Source organism: Ursus americanus, chromosome 6 (assembly GCF_024610735.1).
Source record: "Ursus americanus isolate L20-20 chromosome 6, mUrsAme1.1.p, whole genome shotgun sequence".
Classification (NCBI taxonomy): Eukaryota; Metazoa; Chordata; class Mammalia; order Carnivora; family Ursidae; genus Ursus; species Ursus americanus.
The window spans coordinates 9,304,832-9,326,314 of NC_142132.1; the positions used below are offsets into that span (position 1 = coordinate 9,304,832).

A 21,483-nucleotide genomic window follows, 5' to 3' on the forward strand; every position below is an offset into this window, starting at 1 on the left:
AAGGAAAATCAATCACAAAAATCAGTTGGTCCAGTCCCAGTGTACTAAGGCCCCAAACTTCATGCTAATGGAGCTCATGAAGTTGCTGAGATTGCTAATATTTTGAAAAGTTGCACTGTTCTCAAATCTTAGGTAACATCGGAATCAAGAGGTCTGGGGGGTGTCTCGGTGGCTCAATTGGTTAAGCATCCAACTCTTGGTTTAGGCTCAGGACATGAAATGATGGGTACTGAGATGGAGCCCCAGGTCCGGCTCTGTGCTCAGCAGGGAGTCTACTTAATTAAGGATTCTATCCGTCAGCCCCTTCCCCACTTTCTCTCTCTCTTTAAAATAAATAAATAAAACCTTAAAAAAAAAGAAGAAGAATCAAGGGGTCTGGAAAGGGTTTAGGAACCCTAATATGAATCAGGTAATTCTGATACAGGTGAGTTTTGAGAATTGCACATTGAAGCCGTTAACCTATCTGGGTACAGGGCAGTCCCCCTGGCAGGATGCCCATCAGCGACGTTGGGGTCAAGGCCCGCCTGGTGCAGGGAGCAGAAGCTAACACTTTGCAGTTCTTGCTGCATTATTCTTTTCAGAGGTAAGGGCTAAGGTGTAAGGATAAAAGCCACTTTAACCTTGGGCAAGAGGGCTAATTTGTTTAGTTAGCAATTCAAAGGCAGGGATAAGCTGTTATAAGTTGTTATAAGTCGTTATAAGTCGGAGAGGCAGACTTAGAGGAGTTTACCAAGCCCCTCCTGCTTCCAGAACCTCCCAGCCCCTTGACCTTCACAGCCTTCAGCTAATTCCCGCCAGCCTCTCACCAATCCCCCTTCTCCTTCACATCGCCTAGGTTCCAGCCGCCTCCCCTTCTCCTTGTTCTTCATCATTTGGAATTAAATTAAGCTTAAAGACATTTTTATTTTCAGGGCTGTTAACTTAAAAATCAGAGGACCCCTATTTCTAGTTTCATTTATAAAAGCTTACTGAATATATTTGTGCTTTCTTTTGTATTATCAAAAATGTTTTCTTTGTATGATGGGGAACCTCAGTCATTAGCTAATTACTGCTCATCTCTTTTGTGCAAGGTTTTGAGTGGGACCTCTAAAAATGCAAAGTTTGTATTCTTACAAACTCTCTCTCTCGAGGACAGAGACCTGTATCGCTCGCTCACGTCTGCCTTGCTTTCCAGTATGCTCAAAAACGGAGTGATTGCTCAAAATACAGCTACGGAATTAAGCGGTTCCTGCCTTCAGAAACTTACATCCCGACCGGGAGGTGGATATAAGCGCAGGGAAAAGAAATCCCAACACAGACTGTATTCACTTCTGATTGTTCCCATAACGAAGCACCACAAACCGGGGAGTTTAAAACAACACAAAGTTATTGATCTTATCGTTTGGGAGGGCAGAAGAACGAAACAAGTTTCACAGTTTAAGAGCAAGGTGTCCGCTGGGCTGTATTCCTTCCGGAGGCGCTGGGGGGGTCCATTTCCTTGCCTTTCCCAGTCTCTGAAGGTGCTCAGACTCCTTGGCCCGTGGCCCCTCCTCCACCCCCAAAGGGCATCCCTCTAACCTTGGCTTCCATAGTGACATCTCCTTTCTTTCCTGCTGACCCTCCTGCCTCCCTCTAATGAGGACCCTTGTGATCACACGGGGCCCACCCTGATAGTCCAGAATAATCCTCACATCTCAAGATCCTTAATCACACCTGCAAAATCCCTTTTGCCATCGAGGGTAGCATATTGACAGGATTCGGGGATTGGAATGAGGACATCGGGGTGGTGTGCAGTAGGGGTGCTCAGCCGACATCAGACAGGCACAGATCTCGGAATCCAGGAAACAGGGTTGGGGCAGGGGGAGCCCCCCAGGTGGGAGTGGTAGGGATCGGCTTTCTAGAACAAAAGGCTTTCCAGCCGAGCCAGGAAGGATAGGTCAATTTGGGGGACAAGGGCAGAATTTTGGAGTCAGGCAAACCTGAACCTTCAGTTTCCTTCTATGTAGACTCAAATAATACCTATTTCATTTATGGTAAGATTAAATAAGCCACGTATGTGAGGGCCTGGCTAGCCATGTAACTAATCTGCAGAACATTCACGAACATCAGAGACGACATCCACCTTCGCTCATTACGGACCAGTCCCCCTCGAGGCTGAAAGGACACAACAAAAGAGAAATTGTCAGTGAAAAACGTAGCACCCTCAGAGTCACCACGTAAACTTCATATGGAGCGACTCTCTTTCCCAGAAGTTACGAGTCCCACATCCAGTGGTCAAGGTCTCCTGCCAAATTACTTGGCTATTTTCATCCAAAATAAAAAGAAGCTGAGGGTGTGGTCAAGCCAAAGGAAATGCCCTTGGCTCCAGTCAGGAAACCATTTCCATAACAACCCAGCACCACACAGCAGCTGGGCAGCGCCATCTTGGGCTGGGCCCCCGTGCTGGCTATTGTCTGCAGCCACGGAGGGAAATGCTCCCTCCTCAGCTTTCCTCAGGCAAGGTTTTCTTTAAAAGCATTGGGTTGGGTTTGTGAGCAAACAGATAAGTCTGATGGGGACTACTGCCCTGCTGCTTGTGGACCCCTAAATGTGCAGAGCCAGTGAGTTTGGGGTTTGGCACTCACCATGCAGAGCATGGGAAGCTCACATTCTTCCTCCCTGCACGCCAGGACCCTAGCTCAGGGAGGGAATAAAATCACAGGAACAAGAAAGTCACAGACACCCAGTATCCTCTGGATGTGCTATGGAGGTGACATCAGAACACGGGAGGGGAAGTAGAAAACGGAGGTGACACCTTAGGAAGGGGTTGGGTGCCCATGACTCTTCAAGTCCTTCTGCTTTATAGTTGCCCAGGTCTGTAAGATTTATGTATAAAGGGCTCCCATGCCTCCGCCACCAGTTGAGGGCATCAGCACAATGCCCGTGATTTCTGTAGCTCATACTCAAAGTCACTGAAGGCTCCAGCTTCCTGTGCCCCCTGAGCTCCACAGCTGGTCTCCCGATGCTATTACCACCTCTCTCATGCGTTCCTCCCTGCCAAGCGCTGACCTAAAGTTTCGCGAGCAAATCTGCACTGAAGTTTGGGAGTAATGAAGGGAGTTTACAGAAGAGCAAGAACATCGAGGAGAAATACTTCCTTCGCTTCTTACACCTTCCAGAATTTCCCATTGGCTTCCTACCATGTTTGGCGCCTCTTTCCCCCTCTGCCCTTGGTTTTTCTGAGCCTGTTGACCTCTCTTTCAGGGCGGCCCAGGAAAAATCCAAATGCATCTCGTCTTCTTCGACAAAGCAGTGCAGCCATCTTCTCCTTCTTCTCCTTTTAGACCAGGAGTTTTGCCTTTCGAACCCCAGCAGCCTGCAAAGTCTACCCCCAAACAAAGAGCCACCTGCCGTAGCACAGAGCGGCTCCAAACAGCTCTCGGTTCCAACAGCAGCGTCCTCTGCTCCTGCCGGAGCTGTGAAAACCACACCTGCTCTGAGCCTCGGGTGTCATGGTAAAGAGCAGGCCCGCACCCCGGCGAGCCAGCGCGAGGCCGCCCTCTGGCTGACAGTGCCTCCGGGAAGATGAGAAGTGTGTGTCTCCTAGACCCTCAAGTCAGAAAAGGCCTGGAGTCGACTCCCGGCTCTTCGTAGCAGAACACGCTGGGCCAAGCCAGTTGGTATATCGGAGCCTCACTGTGCTCATCTCTGAAATGGGGAGAACAACCCCTACACTGCATAAGGATGAAATACGAGCATCGACACACTTCTGTGTTCAGTAGATACGGTGGCCATTCCCGCCAGGATTATCACTGCTCGGCAAAAACTCTTCCACTCATTACTCTTACCATTTCATCCTGTCAAAACTCTACGAAATAGGTGGACCCAGGATTCATTAGACCCATTAAAAAACCCACAGAAGTGAAGGTTCCCCTGGCCAAGGTGGCCCAGCAGAGTGGCTGAGCTCACACCAGAACCCAGCCCCCCATCCCCACCCCACTCCCAGCAGAGCCGCCCTGCCACTGGAAGCCTCCGAGCTGCCACACGGGGTGGCTGAGCGTGGGCCAGGGAGGGGAGCGGACTTTCTCCTTAGGTAATGCAATTTTTCTAGCAACTTGGTGTGACTGATGTTGAACCAGACCCAGACAGCAGCGTGTTTTCTGCAGCCTCGGGCAGGACGGTTCTGCTTGCATAAACTGAAAGATCGGTTCTGAGCACAGGTGTTTTCCATCTGGGAGCTGTTTTCCTCTCTCTAGGCCAGAAGAAGTGGGGGAACGGGTTCCCTAACAAAGTCCGGATTGACCCTTTTAACAAGGAGTTTCCTCTTGTGTTCCCACGTTTTATTAATTCCAGGGCTGTGTCCTTCCACCATCCAAGGCAATAGGCACGGCTTAGGATAAAAACACATTGCAAAAGTGGATATGGGAGGATAGCAGCCTAGAAGCCACGGGGACGGGGCAGGGAGGGGGCAGGTGTGGCTCTGGAGTGGGTCAGATGGCCAGTTTGGGGAAGAAAGTTGTCTCAGCTTCATGTTTGCATAAATCATGGCTCACACGGTTGCAAGAACCAGACGCTAAACAGGTTCGGAACTGGCTCCTGCCAAAGGAAGATTTATTTTGAGCACCCCGGGTGTCTGGGGGGCCACAGGAGTGGGTGGGAACCAGGAATTGGACTCACCAGGACCCCCTCCTTCACTCTGCCCCGTCCATGCCCTTGTCTCTCTTGTTATTGCTGCCCTTCCCCCCACTCTTGCTGCATTTTCTCTGCCGATCAAGAAAATCTCAGGCTGCCAACAGCTCTCTCGTTTAAGGGTGCTCCTTCCACGAGACCCACAACCTGGAGCCTAGAATCTCTTAGTTCTGAGTGAAAAGGCCAACAAGTGAAAAGGCAGCACTCGACACTGCTTTTAAGTGCAAGTTACCCAAGGTTGAGTATCAGTTGTCTCCATCAACAAATGGGTGCCCATGGGAGTGGGTTCAGAGGCCCTGGAAAGAGGGGTCTGGACTTGCAGAGCTGCCAGCCCCCTGGTGCCAGGAGACAGGCCACTCTGATTAAGAGGCTACCCGGATGCCCATCGCAGTTTCCATGTGAATTGGGTGAAGGGACAGTTCCAAGCAAAGTGGTGAAAGGGAAGAAGACGTGAAGGCAGAAATGCCATTTGTACAAAGGCAAAAAGCAGCCACAGAGGGCACCTCACACCGTTTCTGGTGTATTCTGCAGGCCCAAACATTTCAGCTGGTGCTCAACTCAGCCAGAAATTTACCACCTAAGACTGGGAACAGGAACACATTCAGAGGATGACCAGGAGCCAAGGGGGTGAGAGAACATGTCCTAGGAGACCGCGTTTCCTTTCTGAAGTGTGACGTTAGCCTAGAGAATGAAAGACCAGAGGAGGGGGTGGGCACACCAGCCACTGTTAAATACGTAACATGCTGTGGACCCCAGCAAAAAAAGTGGAACTCACCAGGACACAGATTTTTGACCCAATGCAAGACTGAGCTGCCTTTAGGGCTGGAGGTTCCCCATTCCTGGAGGGGTGCACACAGGGGTGGACAGCCCATGGTGGTCACTAGTGGAGGAAATTGGGTTAGATGACTCCTGACATTTCTTCCAGTGTCACATGGAGCCCAGTGTTGACCTTATTCACTGGGTCACAAGCCCACCTTTTATGGGGCCAACCTGCTAGGCTGCCATCGCTGGACTTTGGAGAAGACACCGGACCTAGCGTGTCCTGCCCCAGCACTTACCCTGGGGGTTGGAAAGCCACTCCCTCTGGTAGGTCTTGAGAAGGTTCTGTGGCCAATCGCCATGCAAGGTACTGTCACCTGTGCCCCCTTGCACAGGCTCCACAGTGTGTGACCAAGGTGTAACAATTCCTACTTTAGGGATCAAGAGGAGGAACCCCGTTGCCATAAAGGTCCATCGCTCAAATTAATTAGGACATATTCATATGATGGAATATTAACATGGAGCGAAATAGAAATGTGTTGTTCGTATATATACTTATTATATATATATATATATATATACATTTTACATATATATGTAAATGTGTATATGCACACACACACACACACAGGATAGATCTCAAAAGACAAAGTTGAGTAAAAAACCCCGAAGTTGCAGAATGCTACGCCCTAGATATCATTAATGAAATTCCTGAAGCCCACATAAACCCATACACACTGCCCACAGACACAGATGTAATATACAAATGTATGGGGAAAATGACACACCAAATTAGTAACAAGGGGGTGAGGAGGCAGAAAGAGTGGGATTAGGCAAAAGCAAAGCTCAGATATGTGAGCAGGGTGTTTCTTTTTTTATTTATCAAAAGGAAATGCGGCCAAGTGTAAACAATCGTTAAACTTGGTTGGATGGAGGGTGTGTTTATTTACCGAGAGTCAGAGACAGGAAGAAACCAGGAAGAAACCGAGGCCCAAGGCCCGCGTGGACTGAAGAACGTTTCCGACGTGGCCTGAGATGCTGGTTAAAATGCATTCCCAGCCGCAGGTGAGTTCTGACCCAGGTCTGCTCAGCTCCTGCCTCTGCCTCACCCCGAGCTGGACCCATCGTGCTTGCTGGCTCCTCCTCCTTACTTGTCCCTCTCCCCCGCATCCCCCACTGCCTGGAACCCCAGCAGCCTTAACCGGTAATACCAGTGAGGGCTCAAGAGGCCCAGGGAGGGGGAACTGCTTGCTCAGGCTCCCAGAAAGAGGCAAATGACTGACATCAGAGCCTGAGAAAGCCTCCAAACATGGCAGGGGCCCAGGGGCCCTGGGGGGTGCGGGGGTGGGGACAGAGGAAGGCAGAAATGACAGTAAATAAACATTCCTGGCCTGACAATTTGCCACCCTGGAGAGGACCCACTTGTCACCTTGGTTCCCAGCGTTTCTCTCCCAGTGTGAGAAGGAGACAGGCCTGGTTCCCCGCACCCCCCCCCCAGGCAGGTGTTCACAGTGGCAGTGCCTGTTAGCATGCACGTGCCGCGGCCCGTCCGCAGCGCGCAGCCGCAGCACCCTTGATTAGTCGACTGGGGAGAAGGACGAGGCACAGACAAGGTAGCTTGCGAAAGAGAGCCCCGGGGGAGGGGACGACCGCCACGAGGGATCGCCCCAAACAGCTGCAACCTCGCGTATTTATTGGCAACAATAAAATGCAATTACAATCACAATCTATCAAGGGAGTGATCCGTCTTACATTCTAGTGAATGGTAGTGCATCACGGGGAGGGTCACAGGATAGTGGTGCATGATCACGGGGAAGGTCAGGGGATCAGGTGATGTAACGTTTAGCAAGTGGGGCCTATTCTTAAACACGTTTCTAGGGGCCCTGCGGGCCATCGCCAAGCCAAGGGCAATCAGGTTTCAGCAGTGTTCTGCCCCAAAACAGCTGGGCGTTCCCAACTGGCGGGCAGGCCGGGCGTTCCCTGTTGCTGGGCGAGCCGAGCGTTCCCGGCTGTTTGCGAACAGGCCTTCGCGACCGCTTGACCCGTGGCTCAACAATGAAGCCCGCAAGGTCACCAGAAACATGCCTTCCTATTGTATCCCTAACATAAGTCTTCGGCCAGTGGCTGGTGCATGCACATTTCCAGGCTCTGCTCTGGGTGGGTGTGTGGGGTCAGGCCATCGTGGAGGGGGTCCTCAGGCCAGGTGTGTCTCCGTGAGCAAATGCACAGTGGCTTAAACCAGATCAGAGCCCAGTGCCGTGGGGGAAACTAAATCCCGCTGACCTTCGAAAATGGGAGAAATGCTCAGCAATAAAGGGACGATAAATACAGCAGGAGAGGAAAGAAGCCACTCAAATGGAAGATCAAGGAGGTGCTCCCAGGGCTAAGCAGTGCTCCCCTGCCCCTTAGGTCCTAAACTAGTCCCGGATTTCAAAGTGCTGGATGCCAGAGGCCGCAGGATGCTTCCCATAGACCAGATAGGACGCTGTCGACGTTTCTCTCCGGCTCTCCTCTTCATCCACTCCTCCATCCACTCCTTGCCGACGACACTGTCCTCCTTGTATGGGGCTGTGGAGTCAGCGCGTTAGGTCCCTGCCCTCACAGGGGCTTAGGTTTTAGCAGAGAAGCAAGCAATAAATAAGTAAAGGCGGTCCATGCATAGCACACAAGAGAAGGGGCTGGGGTGCCGGGCCGCAGAAGGGAGCAGAGAGGCGGTGGGCTCAGATCCCCCCACCCCCAGGCCTGACCATGCCGTCCACAGGCAGGGCTGGAGGAAGCCGGCAACTTCGAGCTCTCTTGGCCGCTTCCTCCAGGCACCCTTCCCCTTCGCCTCCTGGTCTCCTGACACCTCCCTGGAGTTTCATGAGGCCAGTTCACCCCCTAGTGGACACACCTTTGCCATCATCTCAGCCAAGGTGTGAATGGAAATTTTGTGGCTCTGCTAGCCTAGTAATAAATAACTTGGGTGTTCTGGGGCTTAGACGCACTATGCCTACTTCCCAGATAAAGAGGGGGTTATAAGAACAACCCGTGGGAGGAGAGGGGCCCTGTCTGAGCAGAGAGCGGGTAATCCCAAATCGAGGAGCGCCGCACAGCTTGGGGTTTGGCAGGGGAGATGCGTGAAGGGAAGAGGGCACGTCGGCCTGGCAGGTGCACAACTCAAGGGGTGGACGGCATGACCCAAGAGCCCAAGAGGGATGTGATGGTGGCTTCGTGGAGTAGAGGCAGCTCTGGTCATCAAAAGCCTCCTCGTCCTTTCTGGGCTAGAAGGAATTTTGTCACGAGGACAGAGCACCGCTACAGGAGAAGGGTCTGCACCCAGGGCGGAGAAACTCATGCAGTGGCGGCCCTTACCTGGAACACATCACAGCGCCCCCCAGCCCAAGGCACAGCAGCCCCCCCAGCCCAAGGCACAGCACCCCCCCAGCCCAAGGCACAGCGCCCCCCCCCCAAGGCACAGCGCCCCCAGGCCTCATGGGTCAAGAACAGATGTTTTTTTCCATCAGAACACATGTTTCCGTCATGGGAAAACGATGGATCGAGAAGCTGGGGCTGGTCATCTTGCGAAGAACGGGGTTTGGAACCATGTGGGAGCCATGGAGGAGCCAGTGGCCACACTCCCAGCATTCACACCTGTGTTTTTCCTTTTTATTTTAGGGTCAACTCTGCAGGCTTGACCCTGCTGGGAGAGACTTGCTTTGAGAAGTTCTCTAAAGGACACTCCCCTCTCACCTTTGCCTGGAACACCTGTCTTGAATCTGCAAGGGAAGCAGAAGAGGGCGGCTGCTGGAGGCCAGTGGGTGTGAGCGGAATCTGAGGCATGTTTCTGAATCAGACAGGTCCTTAGTCTGCTCCAGGGTTTGATCTCGAACCTTACAGTGTGCAGAAGTCTGCTCTTTAGTTTTAGTTAATAGACCTTTTTTTTTTTAAGAGCAGTTTTAGGCTCACAGCAAAATTAAACAAAAGGTACAGCGTTCCTAGGTACCTCTCCCCTACTAACCCCCAGCCCCCCAGTATCAATATCCCTCGCTGGAGTGGTACATTTGTCACAACCTACACTGACACATTGTTACCACCCAGAATCCATAGTTTATGTTCGAGTTCACTCTCTCTGTTGTAGACTCTATGAGTTTGGACAGATGTGTGTGTCTCTTATTCGTTGCCCTAAAAATCACTCATCCCTCTCTCCCCACTTACTCTTGGCAGCCACTGCTTATTTTTCCTGTCTGCACAGTTTTGCCCTTCCAGAATGTCATATAGTTGGAATCCTATAGTATGTAGCCTTTACAAATTGGCTTCTTTCACTCGGAAATACGCATTTAAAGTTCCTCCGTGTCTTTTCACTGTTCGATCGCTCATTTCTTTTAGGCGCAGAATAAAATTGTATTGTCTGGGTGTATCACGGTTTATTTATTCCTTCGACTACCGACAGACCATCTTGGCTGCTTCCAAGTTTTGGCAATTATGAACAAAGCTGCTATGAACATCTGTGTGCAAGATTTTGTGTCGACATGTTTTCTTTTCAGATGCTTTTCAATGTTTTTACTCTTTGTGGGTTTTCAGAGTCACACATTTTAAGTAATTTTTGCTGATGAGAAAACTGTGGCTGACAAATGTTTGCCCCCTTCCCCACCTAAATCCAGCGCAGGGACCAGGCTCAGGGCTCAGACCGCTGAGGCAGCAGGACAAGACTTTCCGGATGTCTCTGTGGCCTCCACAGTGGGAACCAGCTAAGGGGCTCTCCAGGCAGAATCCTGGTTTCCACCCTCTGCTCTGACTTTTGTTACTGTGTGTCATTCAACAGGGAAAGCTCCCTCTCTGAGCTTTGTTCTCCTCCTCTGAAAAGAGGGGCAGCAACAGTCACTCATTCAGAATTCCCCCGGATGAGGGCTGCAAAGCCTTCTTCACACAGCCCCAGGCACAAAACCAGGGCTGGATAAAAGGTCACGGGGACAGGCACCTGGCCAAGATCAAAGTCTGTGTCGATAAGCCCCTAACTCAGTTGTCATAACTCAACAGAACATTCTCTGGAAACTTCCATTCACCTCGATCTACTTTCATTGACGCCAGAGAGCAGCTCGGGGGCTTTCCACGTCGACTCCAACTTTCTTGATTCCAGTCATTAAACATCAGCGCAATTAATTTATGAAGGAAACAGGATTACAAGCCAGCAAATTGCTTTAAAAGTTGAGACTTCTTGATGGTTGGGATGTCTGAGGAGGTTTGAGTCCTACAGAAATGACGTATTAACCTTTTCTTCCTGGAGGTTTCTAGGATGCGCTCTTTGTGCTCCGTTTTAGTGCAGGGCCTTCGACAGGGAAGCACATTTGTACTGGGAACAGTCTCGGCCCTTGTGTTCCAGCTCTCGGGGCTCGTTGGAGGAGAGCACGGTGCGAAGGGCAGCGAGACAGGCAGGCCAGGGGGGAGTCTCGGGTCTGGGGAATCTGCGGGTGAATAGAGACGGGGCCCCACTGACTCTCTTCCTCGTCACTGCGTTTTATGACCTTTTCCTGAGGGTGATGTCCATGAATGCGAGCGCGAGCTTTCTCGTTTTGCAAAGTCATGCTCACAAACCAGCCACCAAGCCCGTGTCGGGCTGGCTTTCCTCTCCCGCTTCAGAGATGGTCCAATGGAAAATTCTGTTACAGAGGTTACCGGGCATCGTCAGGGAAAGTGTCTAAAGGCCTAGAAGAGAGGACTCCAGAGCCAGATACCCGAGTTCCGGTTCACCAGCTTCGCCTTCCTCCCTGCCGTGTGACTCCCGGCCGGGTACCTGATGCTGTGTGCCTCAGTGTCCTCATCTGTAAAATGGGGATTCGAACAATCTTGCCTCATCGGGTGGCTGTGAGGCCAGGCGTATGCAGCACACTCCTGTGGTGGGTGGCGGTGATGGCAGTGACGGTGACCACCGTGGGGATGCATGAGGAGGAGGAGGAGACGGAGGGGGAGGGGGAGGAGGGGCTGGCCTGAGAGGGGATCAGACAGTGTGTGCACAAGAGCTTACCCGACTCAGTGACAGAAACCCATTTCCATCAAGAGTCCAAGCTGCTTTTTATTTGTTTTTAACTCAAAATGCTGCTGTTAGTGCTTACTTCATCTGCTCTTAGCGGCTTCTTGGTGGTCCCCGCATAGGCCACCACTTTCAAAAGTGCTAAATAAAACCACGGCCTAACGGCAGGAAGGCCACCACCATGTGCGTGCTCCGCCCACATGGTGATGGAAGTGCCATGGCCACGGCCAGCCCCCCTTGGGACCTACACAGACAGCCATGAGTCAGCCCAACTGGGCCCCGGACGCAGGACACAGGCAGGGTCGGCGGCCCATGGGGCTCCTGCGGAACCGGGCCTCACACCCTGCAAAGGTCTGGGCCCTCTAGTCGGTGCTTCCCACACGCAGGCATTATCGGGTTCCAAGCACTGGCCTTCTGCTTCGCAGCCAGACTCCCCTCTGGGAGCTGTGGCTGAGCGCATGGGGGGGCGGGGGGAGGGGTGGAGTGGGGGATGGGGGGCTCTGAAATGTAGCCCACAACATGTGTTTTAAAACGGGCGCCTGGCTCTCCAAGCCAGCATCCTGAGAGTTCTCTCAGATCCCTGGTGGCAGTCACATCTCGTGAGTCGGTCCCAGCAAGAATGTTTTAGAGCTGTGTGGGGTCCGGTCCCTGCAGGAGGGCTGGGGAGGGGCGCGCGGCCAACAGTGGCCTTGGGAGCCAGCTGTGGAGGTGAGCGGGTGAGGCCGGGCAGTCTCGGGGCGAGGAGAAACTGCCTGGAGCTGAGGGGCATGAGGCAGAGAGCCGCTGTGACAGCAGGCTCCCCTTCCAGCCATTCATCGGGATGGCTTACGGTGACACCCAGACGACGGTTCGCTTTTAAAACACTGTTGCACTGAGTCTTACCCCCCGCTCAGCCCCGTGCTGCAGGCAGCTCCTACCCATTGACCCACGTAGCCGGAACGCAGTAGAAACTTCTGTGCCATCCCGGTGCTGTCCTACCTCTGACCTCACCTGGAACAACCTTCAGAGGAGAAGCCAGCTCTCCTGTAGTAACTTTGAACCTGCCCTGGGCCATTCACCCAGAGAGACGCCCCCTTTCGCACAACCTCAGGCTGGCCTCCCTTTAGTGGCGTTTGCTGAAATGGGCAGAATGCTCTTGCTAGCCAGTCAACACACCGCTGTCCAAGTCTCAGGCCTGTCGGAGGTGTTAACCAGGTGATGACAAGCATCGGGCAAGTTCTAATAAAACACACGCCGCTCTAGGAGTTCTAGTAATTTGGGGGTGCAGCCTTCGCAGCAATGTCTACAATAGCCAAACTGTGGAAGGAGCCGAGATGCCCTTCAGCAGACGAACGGATGAAGAAGATGTGGTCCATATATACAGTGGGATATTACTCAGCCATCAGAAAGGATTACCCACCACTTGCATCAACATGGATGGAACTGGAGGGGATTATGTGAGTGAAGTAAGGCAAGCAGGGAAAGACAATTATCATATGGTTTCACTCGTATGTGGGACATAAGAAATAGCATGGAGAACCAGGGGGCAAGGGAGGGAAATATGAAGGGGGAGAAATCAGAGAGGGAGAAGAACGATGAGACTATGGACTCCGGGAAACAAACTGAGGGTTTCAGAGGGGAGGGCGTAACAGGGTGATGGGTACTCAGGAGGGCATGTGTTGCAATGAGCAATGGGTGTTATACGTACTAACGAATCATTGAACACATCCAAAACTAATCACGTGCTACATGTTGGCTAATTGAACATAAAACACGCACGCACGCACACACACACTGCTCTTTATCACACCCACCAGCCGTGAGCATTCTTTAAAGTTTGCAGATGAAGAAATGGAGCCAGGAAAGACTGGGACCCTGGACAGATTCCGGGCACAGCACCCACTCAGCTGGGCCCCAGAAGATATGGCGAGGAGCCCTCTTCGTGCCGTGGCCTCTCTCCTGGCCCACACATCTTGAGAAGCATCTGGTAGGGCTGGATGGAGACCCGTCGAGCCACGCAAATGTGCCGACTGGTGCCACTCAAGGTTTCACGAAAGCTGGAAGCAGGGACTGGAGCCACGGAGCCAGGACCGGGAGAGGTGTGGGCGAGCAGGAGCTCTGCAGGAGACCGAGAAGGGGGAGCTGCCCCCCCACCAGCCAGCGGGGCTGTTAAGGGACCATGGAGGCATCTGGAAAGGGCCCGGAGGAACCACACACCAAGCAGGCTGCAGGCCCCCATAACCACCTTCTCGAAGTGGGGATGGACCGAGACTGGCACAGAGGTGGAGGGGCTGGGAGTCCTCGTCCTGCGAAGGGGAAGATGGGCTGCCAGCGCCACACACAGGCCAGGGGCTCCGGCCCCCGGGGCTGAAGTCCCAACCCCCGCTTATTAGCTCCGGGACTTGAGCAAGATGCTTCATTTCTGCGCATCAATATCTTCACCTGTCAGAGGCGATAAATACAGCATCCAGCTCAGGGCTGACCCGAGAAAGGAACAGCTAATAAATGTAAAACGCTCAGTGAGACGTCTGACGTGCGGCAAGAGCCCCACAGATGTTCGCTGTCGAGGTTGTCAGTTGAGGAACAAGGGCAGGCTGATAACAACAGAAACAGTAGCACGTGCCCTCATGGTTAACCTTCACAGCTCCAGGGCCAGCAGGGACCTTTCTCATTCCCTCCTTTACCTAGGGGGAAACTGAGGCTCAGAGACATCAGTGACTATTCATGTTACTAATACATGTTACTAACATTTATCAAGTGCTCACGTTACTAATATTTATCAAGTGTATTAACTCATTTACTCCCACAACAGCCATAGGAAGTAGTATGAATGGAAAACAGGCACAGAGAGGTTAAGTAACTTGTTCAAAGGCCACACAGCCAATGAGATGCTGACCATGGTTTGGTGTTTTGTTTGTTTGTGTGTTTGGGGACAGGAGTGGCAGAGGGAGAGAGAGAATCCCAAGCAGGTTCCACACACGCACCTCGGAGCCTGACATGGGGCTCAATCTCACAACCCTGAGACCGTGACCTGAGCCAAAATCAAGAGTCAGACGCTTAACCTACTGAGTCACCCAGGCGCCCACAGACCATAGATTGGAACCCAAGTGTATCTAGCTCCAAAAATCATGCTCCTTCAACTCTAGTCCGCCTCCCAGGCTGTCAGGCTCAATTATGTTGCAAAAATCTCCATCAGAAGCAAGAAGAGGAAACCAGTGTCCTAAGAGGGCCTGTGAGCGCCTACAGTGCGCGCGTGCGATGCTGGGGGCAGCAGCCCCCACAGGACCCCGGTGCCACAGGTCAGGGCAGCCACGGCACCAAACACAGTGTGTCAGCAGCGTGCCAAGCTGCCATCCTTGTATGCGACCCCATATGCCGGCAAAACTCCAACCCCACCAGAGCCCTGCGGCCCCGCAGGAGAGGCTGCCGAGTGTTTACAGAGGGCTGAGCCTGCGGTCTCCAGGCTGACGGCTTCCAGCAGAACCTTCTGTGATCTCCCCAGTGGATGACAGCTGGAGCCAGATGGGCTCTGGCCAGGGCCGTCTCTGACCTCAACGCCACCCGGTGCACCCTCCCCACCTGGGGCAGCACCTCAGCCCTGGGGACCACCCAGAGCTCCAGGCCCACCGGGAAAACTTCTGAGGATGGAAACGTTCTCTGAGTCATCACCTTCGGTGGAGAGGGAAGCCATGCAAATCCCGCCCCAGGAGTGAAAGGACTGGCTTCTTCCGCCTTTCGAGGTCGTGTAAGCACAGAGCACAGGGACGCACCAGACTTGCCAGGCCCGCCGGGTGCTGTGGGGGCCTCGCTCAACTGGATTTCCCCTACACTGAACTTGGGAGTTTGTCCACGGCCTCTAGTTACAAACTGGACCTTGGAGACCTACTGGTTGAGGAAGGATTAAGCTCTCAGTCCAAAAAAACTGAACCTCCCCCCTGTCCAGAGCCCCCCTTTTTCCTGGAACAAGTGGAAAGCCTTACCCTCTGCTCCTGGTATAGGGCCTCCTCTCTGGTGTGCGCTCCCCACAGGGACGCAGCGCCCGGGCTAACTCCAAGCTAAGTTTCTGCAACAGTCTACACGGGTCCAGCCTCCACTCCTGCAAGCTTTCAGAGAGACCAAGGCCCCTCCAGCTGCTTAAAGCTGCACCTGATTGAGGGCAGGTGGAGGGGAGCCCTGCCCTGACCCCGCCCCCAAGACTTAAGGTCCAGTTCTTATGTCAGAACCCAGGACAACTGGAATCCACTTCAGCCTGTGCTTTCTGGGGACTCAGGACAGGAGAGTTCTTGGGTCACAGAGGGCCTGGGTCCGTCCTGCTCTGCACTGACCCCTCTCTACTTAGCACCGTGTCTGGGACAGAGCAGAGGCTCAGGAAATCTTTGTTGACTGACTGCATGATGTCTGGGTCAGCAAATTCTCTTTAGTCTGAAAAGCTTCCGACGCAAGGGCAACTGTCCTCACACCCCGTGTCTGAAGCCAGCGTGGCCGAGCACGGTTCGGAACACCGGTAGAACCCCACATGATGATTTTGACATAACTGGTGAAGTCTTCAGGCTCGGCACTGCATGGACATTGTGATTTAATGAGGAGCTGCTGCTGACCTTGTAATCATCTCCAAGAGACTGCAACCAGCTGTTCACAGGGAAAGGGCAAAGAAGCACGCCAGGAAGCAGAGTATGAATACTTTAATAGCTCAAACTCAAAGTCATTGTGCTCCCAGTTCTGAAAAGCTTCCTAAGAGGCGACTCTGGCCATTTTGGAAGCCAACGTTCACCCACCCGTGGTCTCCGGCATCGACCTCCTCTGGGTGCTGACTGGGAGGAAAGCATAAACGTGCCCAGAACCATCTTGGCTCCCGTGGGACCTTCCTCCATCTATGCGTTACATCAACTGTCTTAGTCGGACTAAGATGACGACTCGGTAAAAGGAAGAGACAAACGTTGACTGTCTAAGCGGGAACAGCCCAAGCTGGCAAGGAAAAGCACACTGCGTACATAGGATACAGAAGGGCGAGCTTCTGCCTGCGGGTCTACGACATTACATTTGTTTTGCCTGCAAACTATCAAGAAGGATTCTGTTGGCCAGGTGTTTCCACTGGACAAGCAACATGGTGGTCCCGTTCCTGGGCGTCCCGTGCCACCAGCCCAGTCATCGTGCATCGTCCACGGGAGAGTCTTTGAGGGAAACATGAAATCCGGCTCATGCCTCTACCTACGGGTCGATTTCTTCGGGAATCACTGTGATCATAATATCTTCATTGCCCCTGCGGACAACCATGTTCAGGGTGTTCTCCTTTTTAATGACGTCGCTGACGTCATTGGCAGAGACCACAGACTGTCCGTTGATGCTGATGATGACATCATTTTCCTTGAGCCCACCACTGTAACACAAAGGGGAACACAGGCTTAATGCTTCCATTACTCCTGGTCTATCTGCCATGGAGGGTGCTCGACCGGACATTGACAGGGGCACAGCTTAGAACCTAGAAGCCCAGAGCAAATCAGGTGAGGCAGGGGTTAACTTATGTGAGAAGGCTTAAAATACCAATGGGGTCCACGATTTCCTTTTGACAGTTTTAGGCCAAGTCATCGATCATGTCCAGTCGGAGATACTTCCCAGAACCGGTATGACTGGATGACAGACTGACCCCAAAGGAGGCAAGGATGTGTCATATACCACCTACCATGTTCCATGACCGTGGCCAACTTGCTTGTAATGGGTGTCACAACTCAGAAGGCAGTTCCCAGGGGAGCAGGTGGAATGGTTCTATTATGAGGCCTTCCTTTGATTTATTGCTGAAACTTTCACTCTTACGTACGACAGTGTCAAATAAGCTATTATGGCCCTTAATGGTCTAGCACAGCGCCCGCAAACTTTTCCCCTAAAGGGCCAGATAGGAAATATTTTGGGCTTTGCAGGCCATCTGGCGTCCATCACCACTCACTCTACTGTTGGAGCCCTAAAGCCACTGCGGGCTGAGTACGACTACTGAGTATGGCCCAGGTTACTGGCTGTACTCCAGTCGACTTCACTTACGGACCCCGAAATGTCAATTTCATATAATTTTTATGTATCATAAAAAACTACTCTTACTTGAAGTGTTTTTCAACCTTTTAAAAATGAAAGGCTATTCTTAGCCCACGGTCATATAAAATTATAGCGGGCAGTGGGCCAGATCCAGCCTCCAGAGAACAGGCTGTGGGCCCCTGGTCTAGCTCTTCTCTCTGCACGTTTTGTCAGGAGAGGTAACAAACACGGACTGCTGGTTGAGCTCCTTTTTTTCGTGCTACTTGGATGTTACCTGTGTTATTTCCTGGAGGTGTGGACAGGTATGGCCTGACTGGTAACAGACAGAGAAGCCTTCTTTGCGGGGAGAGGTGTCCATCTGGGGGCCTACGATGAGACCACTGCCCAAGATCTCAGGGACACCACCCCTTAAACCCTCTTTCCCCAGCCAGGCCTGCTCCGGAGACTCAGGAAGAGTTCGATACTGCTCTTTCCAACCTGAATGACCCCTCATGAAGCGAGGATTTTTGAAGACAGGAAGCACCCTTTTGCTGATGGATATTGAGCTGAATCAGGGCAGAAGGTCTGGCTGGAGAGACTGACCAAGGATGTCCAACCATGTCTTCAGGGATATCCTCACAACCACCTGAGCCGGTACGCAAAGAACATAACCTCCTCCCCACTGCCCCCCGGGAACCACAAGGTCATCAGGCAAAGGGAAGATAATTCTAACTCACGCTTCTGCTGGGGTATCAGGAATGACTTCGATGATATACGCTCCCGAAAGCACGTCCGGGAAGTCTCGATGGCGGTCCTTCAGCTCTTTGGCTTTGCTGCTCAGGAGGAAAAGCACCGACGTTCACAGTCAGTAACGAGGGGTCTCGCTCGCCTGAGACTCGGCTCTCACCCTGCTTCTCCTCCTGTCCCTGATTTCCAACATAAAATGCCTCCAGGAGCTTTGATTCTGCTTGAAATCGCCTATCTACTAGGGTCAAAGATTTACTGCCTGACAGGAAGGGCAGTGCTTTATCATTACTATGACTAAGTTTACTCATTAGTTAATGTAGCTACCAGAACTTAAGGAGTGAGTGTAATACAGCGGTGGACCTGGTTTGGAGCCCCAGCTCTGCCACTTGCTGTGTGTTCCCGGGCAGTGCTTAACCTCTCTGTGCCTTAGTTGGCTCGCCTACAAAATACGAATAATGACGATACTCTATGACATAGGGCTGTTTTGAGGATTAGGTGAGATCGTCTGGATGCAGGACCCGGCCCAGTGCCTGGTGCACAGCAAGCGCGTGATAAATAGTGGCTAGTGTCACTGTGGCCAATGACCACTGTCACCGCCCACCGATCCGAGCCTTGACACACATTCAGTCACTCGGTCCTCACCGCACACCCAAATGCCTGCACTGTTATCCTTGTCTCAGAGAGGAGGAAACTGAGGCACAGAGGTCAAGTCGTTCCCAAGGTCCTAAGCCAGGAAGTAGCAGAGCTGGGACAAGCACGCAGGAAGCCAGATGCCAGGGCCGAGATTCCGTCCCCATACCCCTGTCTCCCACGGTTCCAAGACAAGTAACTGATTCACATTTTAGTCTTGGCAACTCAGTCCCTACCCGGGGGTGCCAAAAATGGTGCCACCATTCATAATACGCATCTGAACTATAGTAATATAGTCACGATTAATTAATAATAAGGTAATTACGAGAATTAATGTAGTAATGCCTATATTAATATGTTCTGCTCTTTGCTGACTTTACCTACAAGCGTTTCAACCATGCCTTTTGTTACCAGGACTCAAGTGATGATACCAGACTTTTTCATCAAGATTAAAACAGCGGTATGTTATGAGGCTGGCAGCCGCATGCCGCACCTTCCACCAGCTTGGGGAAAACAAGCCCATCCGTCATCGGGGCCTGACCCAGCATTCCGGCAGCCACAGCCCACGTGCGGCAGGGCTCAGGAGCGGCGGGGCGCTCTGGGCTGAGGGAGGCACTTGGGGCACTCCTGGAATGTGGGTTTCAACAGAACAAGTGGTGAAAGGAAGGCATGAGGGAGAGTGACCAACATACCGCCCTGTTCAGGGCTGCCTTCAAAGAGGAGGGCAGAATCTTCTAGAAGGAGGGACCTGCTCCAAACACAACACACACACACACAGAAGGATAAAACCAGAGGCCTAGGCTCAGGGCCCTTCCTCTCTCTCCTGATGTTTCTCAAATTTTTTAAATTATTCTTTAAAGACTCTATTTATTTGAGAGAGAGCAAAAGAGCATGAGAGCAGGGGGGAGGTGGAGGGGAAAGAGGCAGAGGGAGAAGCAGACTCCCTCTGAGCAAAGAGCCCAATGTGGGGATTGATCCCAGGACCCCGGGATCATGACCTGAGCCGAAGGCAAATGCTTAACTGACCGAGCCACCCAGGTGCCCCGATGTTTCTCAATTTTAACCAGAAACTGGGATGCTTAGGGCAGCATAAGGTTTCTCTTTCACAGTGCGTGAGAGCCTTCTGAGGTTCAGGTTTATTTAAATCTAAGACACAGACACCGAAGTCCTGCTTACCCACCTGGAGGTGAGTGACATCATTCGGATGCCGATATACTTCTTCTTGGTAATGGCTTTGCCTGGTGTGACAACAAAAGGACAAGAGGTCAGCCCAGGTGGCAGTTGTCCTGGGGACACCAGGAGCTATGAGGGTCAATCCCTCGGTCGGCAGTGTAAAGTCAGGCCCATTGGGGTACACTGAGGCTGTGGTTCGGATCCCGTTCAGAACCCCTACCTGCCCTGGGACCTGGGAAAGTCCCGTCGTTTCAGTTAAGGGCCAAAAACCTAGAATGATACTTACACCTCTTTGCCTTATCCTGACATCTGATGAAGGTTCTATCCCTCCTATAAATCCAGAATATGACCCCTTCGTCCCACCCTGGTGTGGGTGACTGGGAGAGCCTCTTACCCAGGCCCACGGCTTCTACCCAGCCCCTCTAGCAGTCTCCACCCACCATGAGAAAGACTTCTCAAAGACATCCCCCAGATCATGAGATTCCCTGTTTCCTGTTGCACATGTGGACATGTGCCCTAAGGCCTTCACCTTGGCCACTGTGACCCTGGCTGACCTCTTTCCACATCCATCTGTGCGACTCCACACGTTCACCGCACTCCAGCCACAAGACCCACTCGCTATGCTCTGCCCCCAGTGGAGGCCTTGAGTCTGCTATTCCTGGGTCTGGAATGCCACCCCCCACAACCCCGCCACTCCCCAGCTCGCCACACGGCTTCGTTTGCAGGGAAGCATCACTGGTATCTGAAATCTTGCCTGTCTACGGTCATCCTTCCTTCTCCCCCAGGCAGAAGGTAAATATCACACATGCCCCCGCGGAGCCGTGCAACCCCCGGCCTCACCCCAAGCAGAAGGATCAATAACCGTTTGTGGAATGAATGATGTCCCTGAATCTCAGTTTTCTCAGCAGTGAAATGGGACCAATACTTCCCACCGAATAGGGCAAAGGAACTTAATGAAGTAAAACGATGTCTAGAAACCACTTACGATCATGCCTGGTATATACAAGACTAAACCATATGAAACATGCATGGTCAAGGGTCCAACACCTGTGACCTAATCCCAGGGGCCTAACAACGTGCAACCCATCTCCTTTCTGGATCTGAAAGGCTTGGCTTCTGTCCAGGTGTGTGGTCTTCCTACCGGAACCTCCCGAGGCTGTGAGGGCGGCACTTTACCTTTGGCCTGTCGGTCATGGGACTCGGTGAGGAACTTCTTAATCTTATCAGATGGGATTGCAAAGGAGATTCCAGCTGTGACCTTCAGGGTGTTAATCCCGATCACTTCGCCGTCCTGCAAAGCGAGATGGAAACAGCCTGCTGAATCCATGAAGGCTTGCCAGAAGACACGCACCGAAAGTGAACGGATCATTTGTGTGAAGGAAGTCTTTGAGCTGCTGAGTGGGGTGGGGGAGCTGGAGGGAGGACCGCCGTGGGGAGGCATCGCTCGGGCAGCCGGAGCCATGCTTAGCAAGGGGAGCTGGGACACACAGCAGGCTCGGTCCTCAGGGACCACCATGCCATAGGAACGGCCTGAA

At 52.5% G+C, this 21,483-nt stretch overlaps 1 protein-coding gene across 1 annotated transcript in view; it reads right to left on the reverse strand.

Annotated features, from left to right (window-relative positions):
• Positions 1-16,062: 16,062 nt before the first annotated feature.
• The window catches only part of HTRA1 (HtrA serine peptidase 1), a 52,449-nt gene continuing 47,028 nt past the window's right edge, over positions 16,063-21,483 (reverse strand). Inside the window, exons 6-9 of the mRNA XM_045803350.2 lie at positions 21,125-21,239; positions 19,956-20,013; positions 18,136-18,231; positions 16,063-16,772 (exon numbers count right to left, since the gene is read on the reverse strand). Of these exons, the coding sequence (XP_045659306.1) occupies positions 16,604-16,772; positions 18,136-18,231; positions 19,956-20,013; positions 21,125-21,239 (438 nt within the window). The 3' untranslated portion in view covers positions 16,063-16,603. The remainder of the gene's footprint in view (positions 16,773-18,135; positions 18,232-19,955; positions 20,014-21,124; positions 21,240-21,483) is intronic.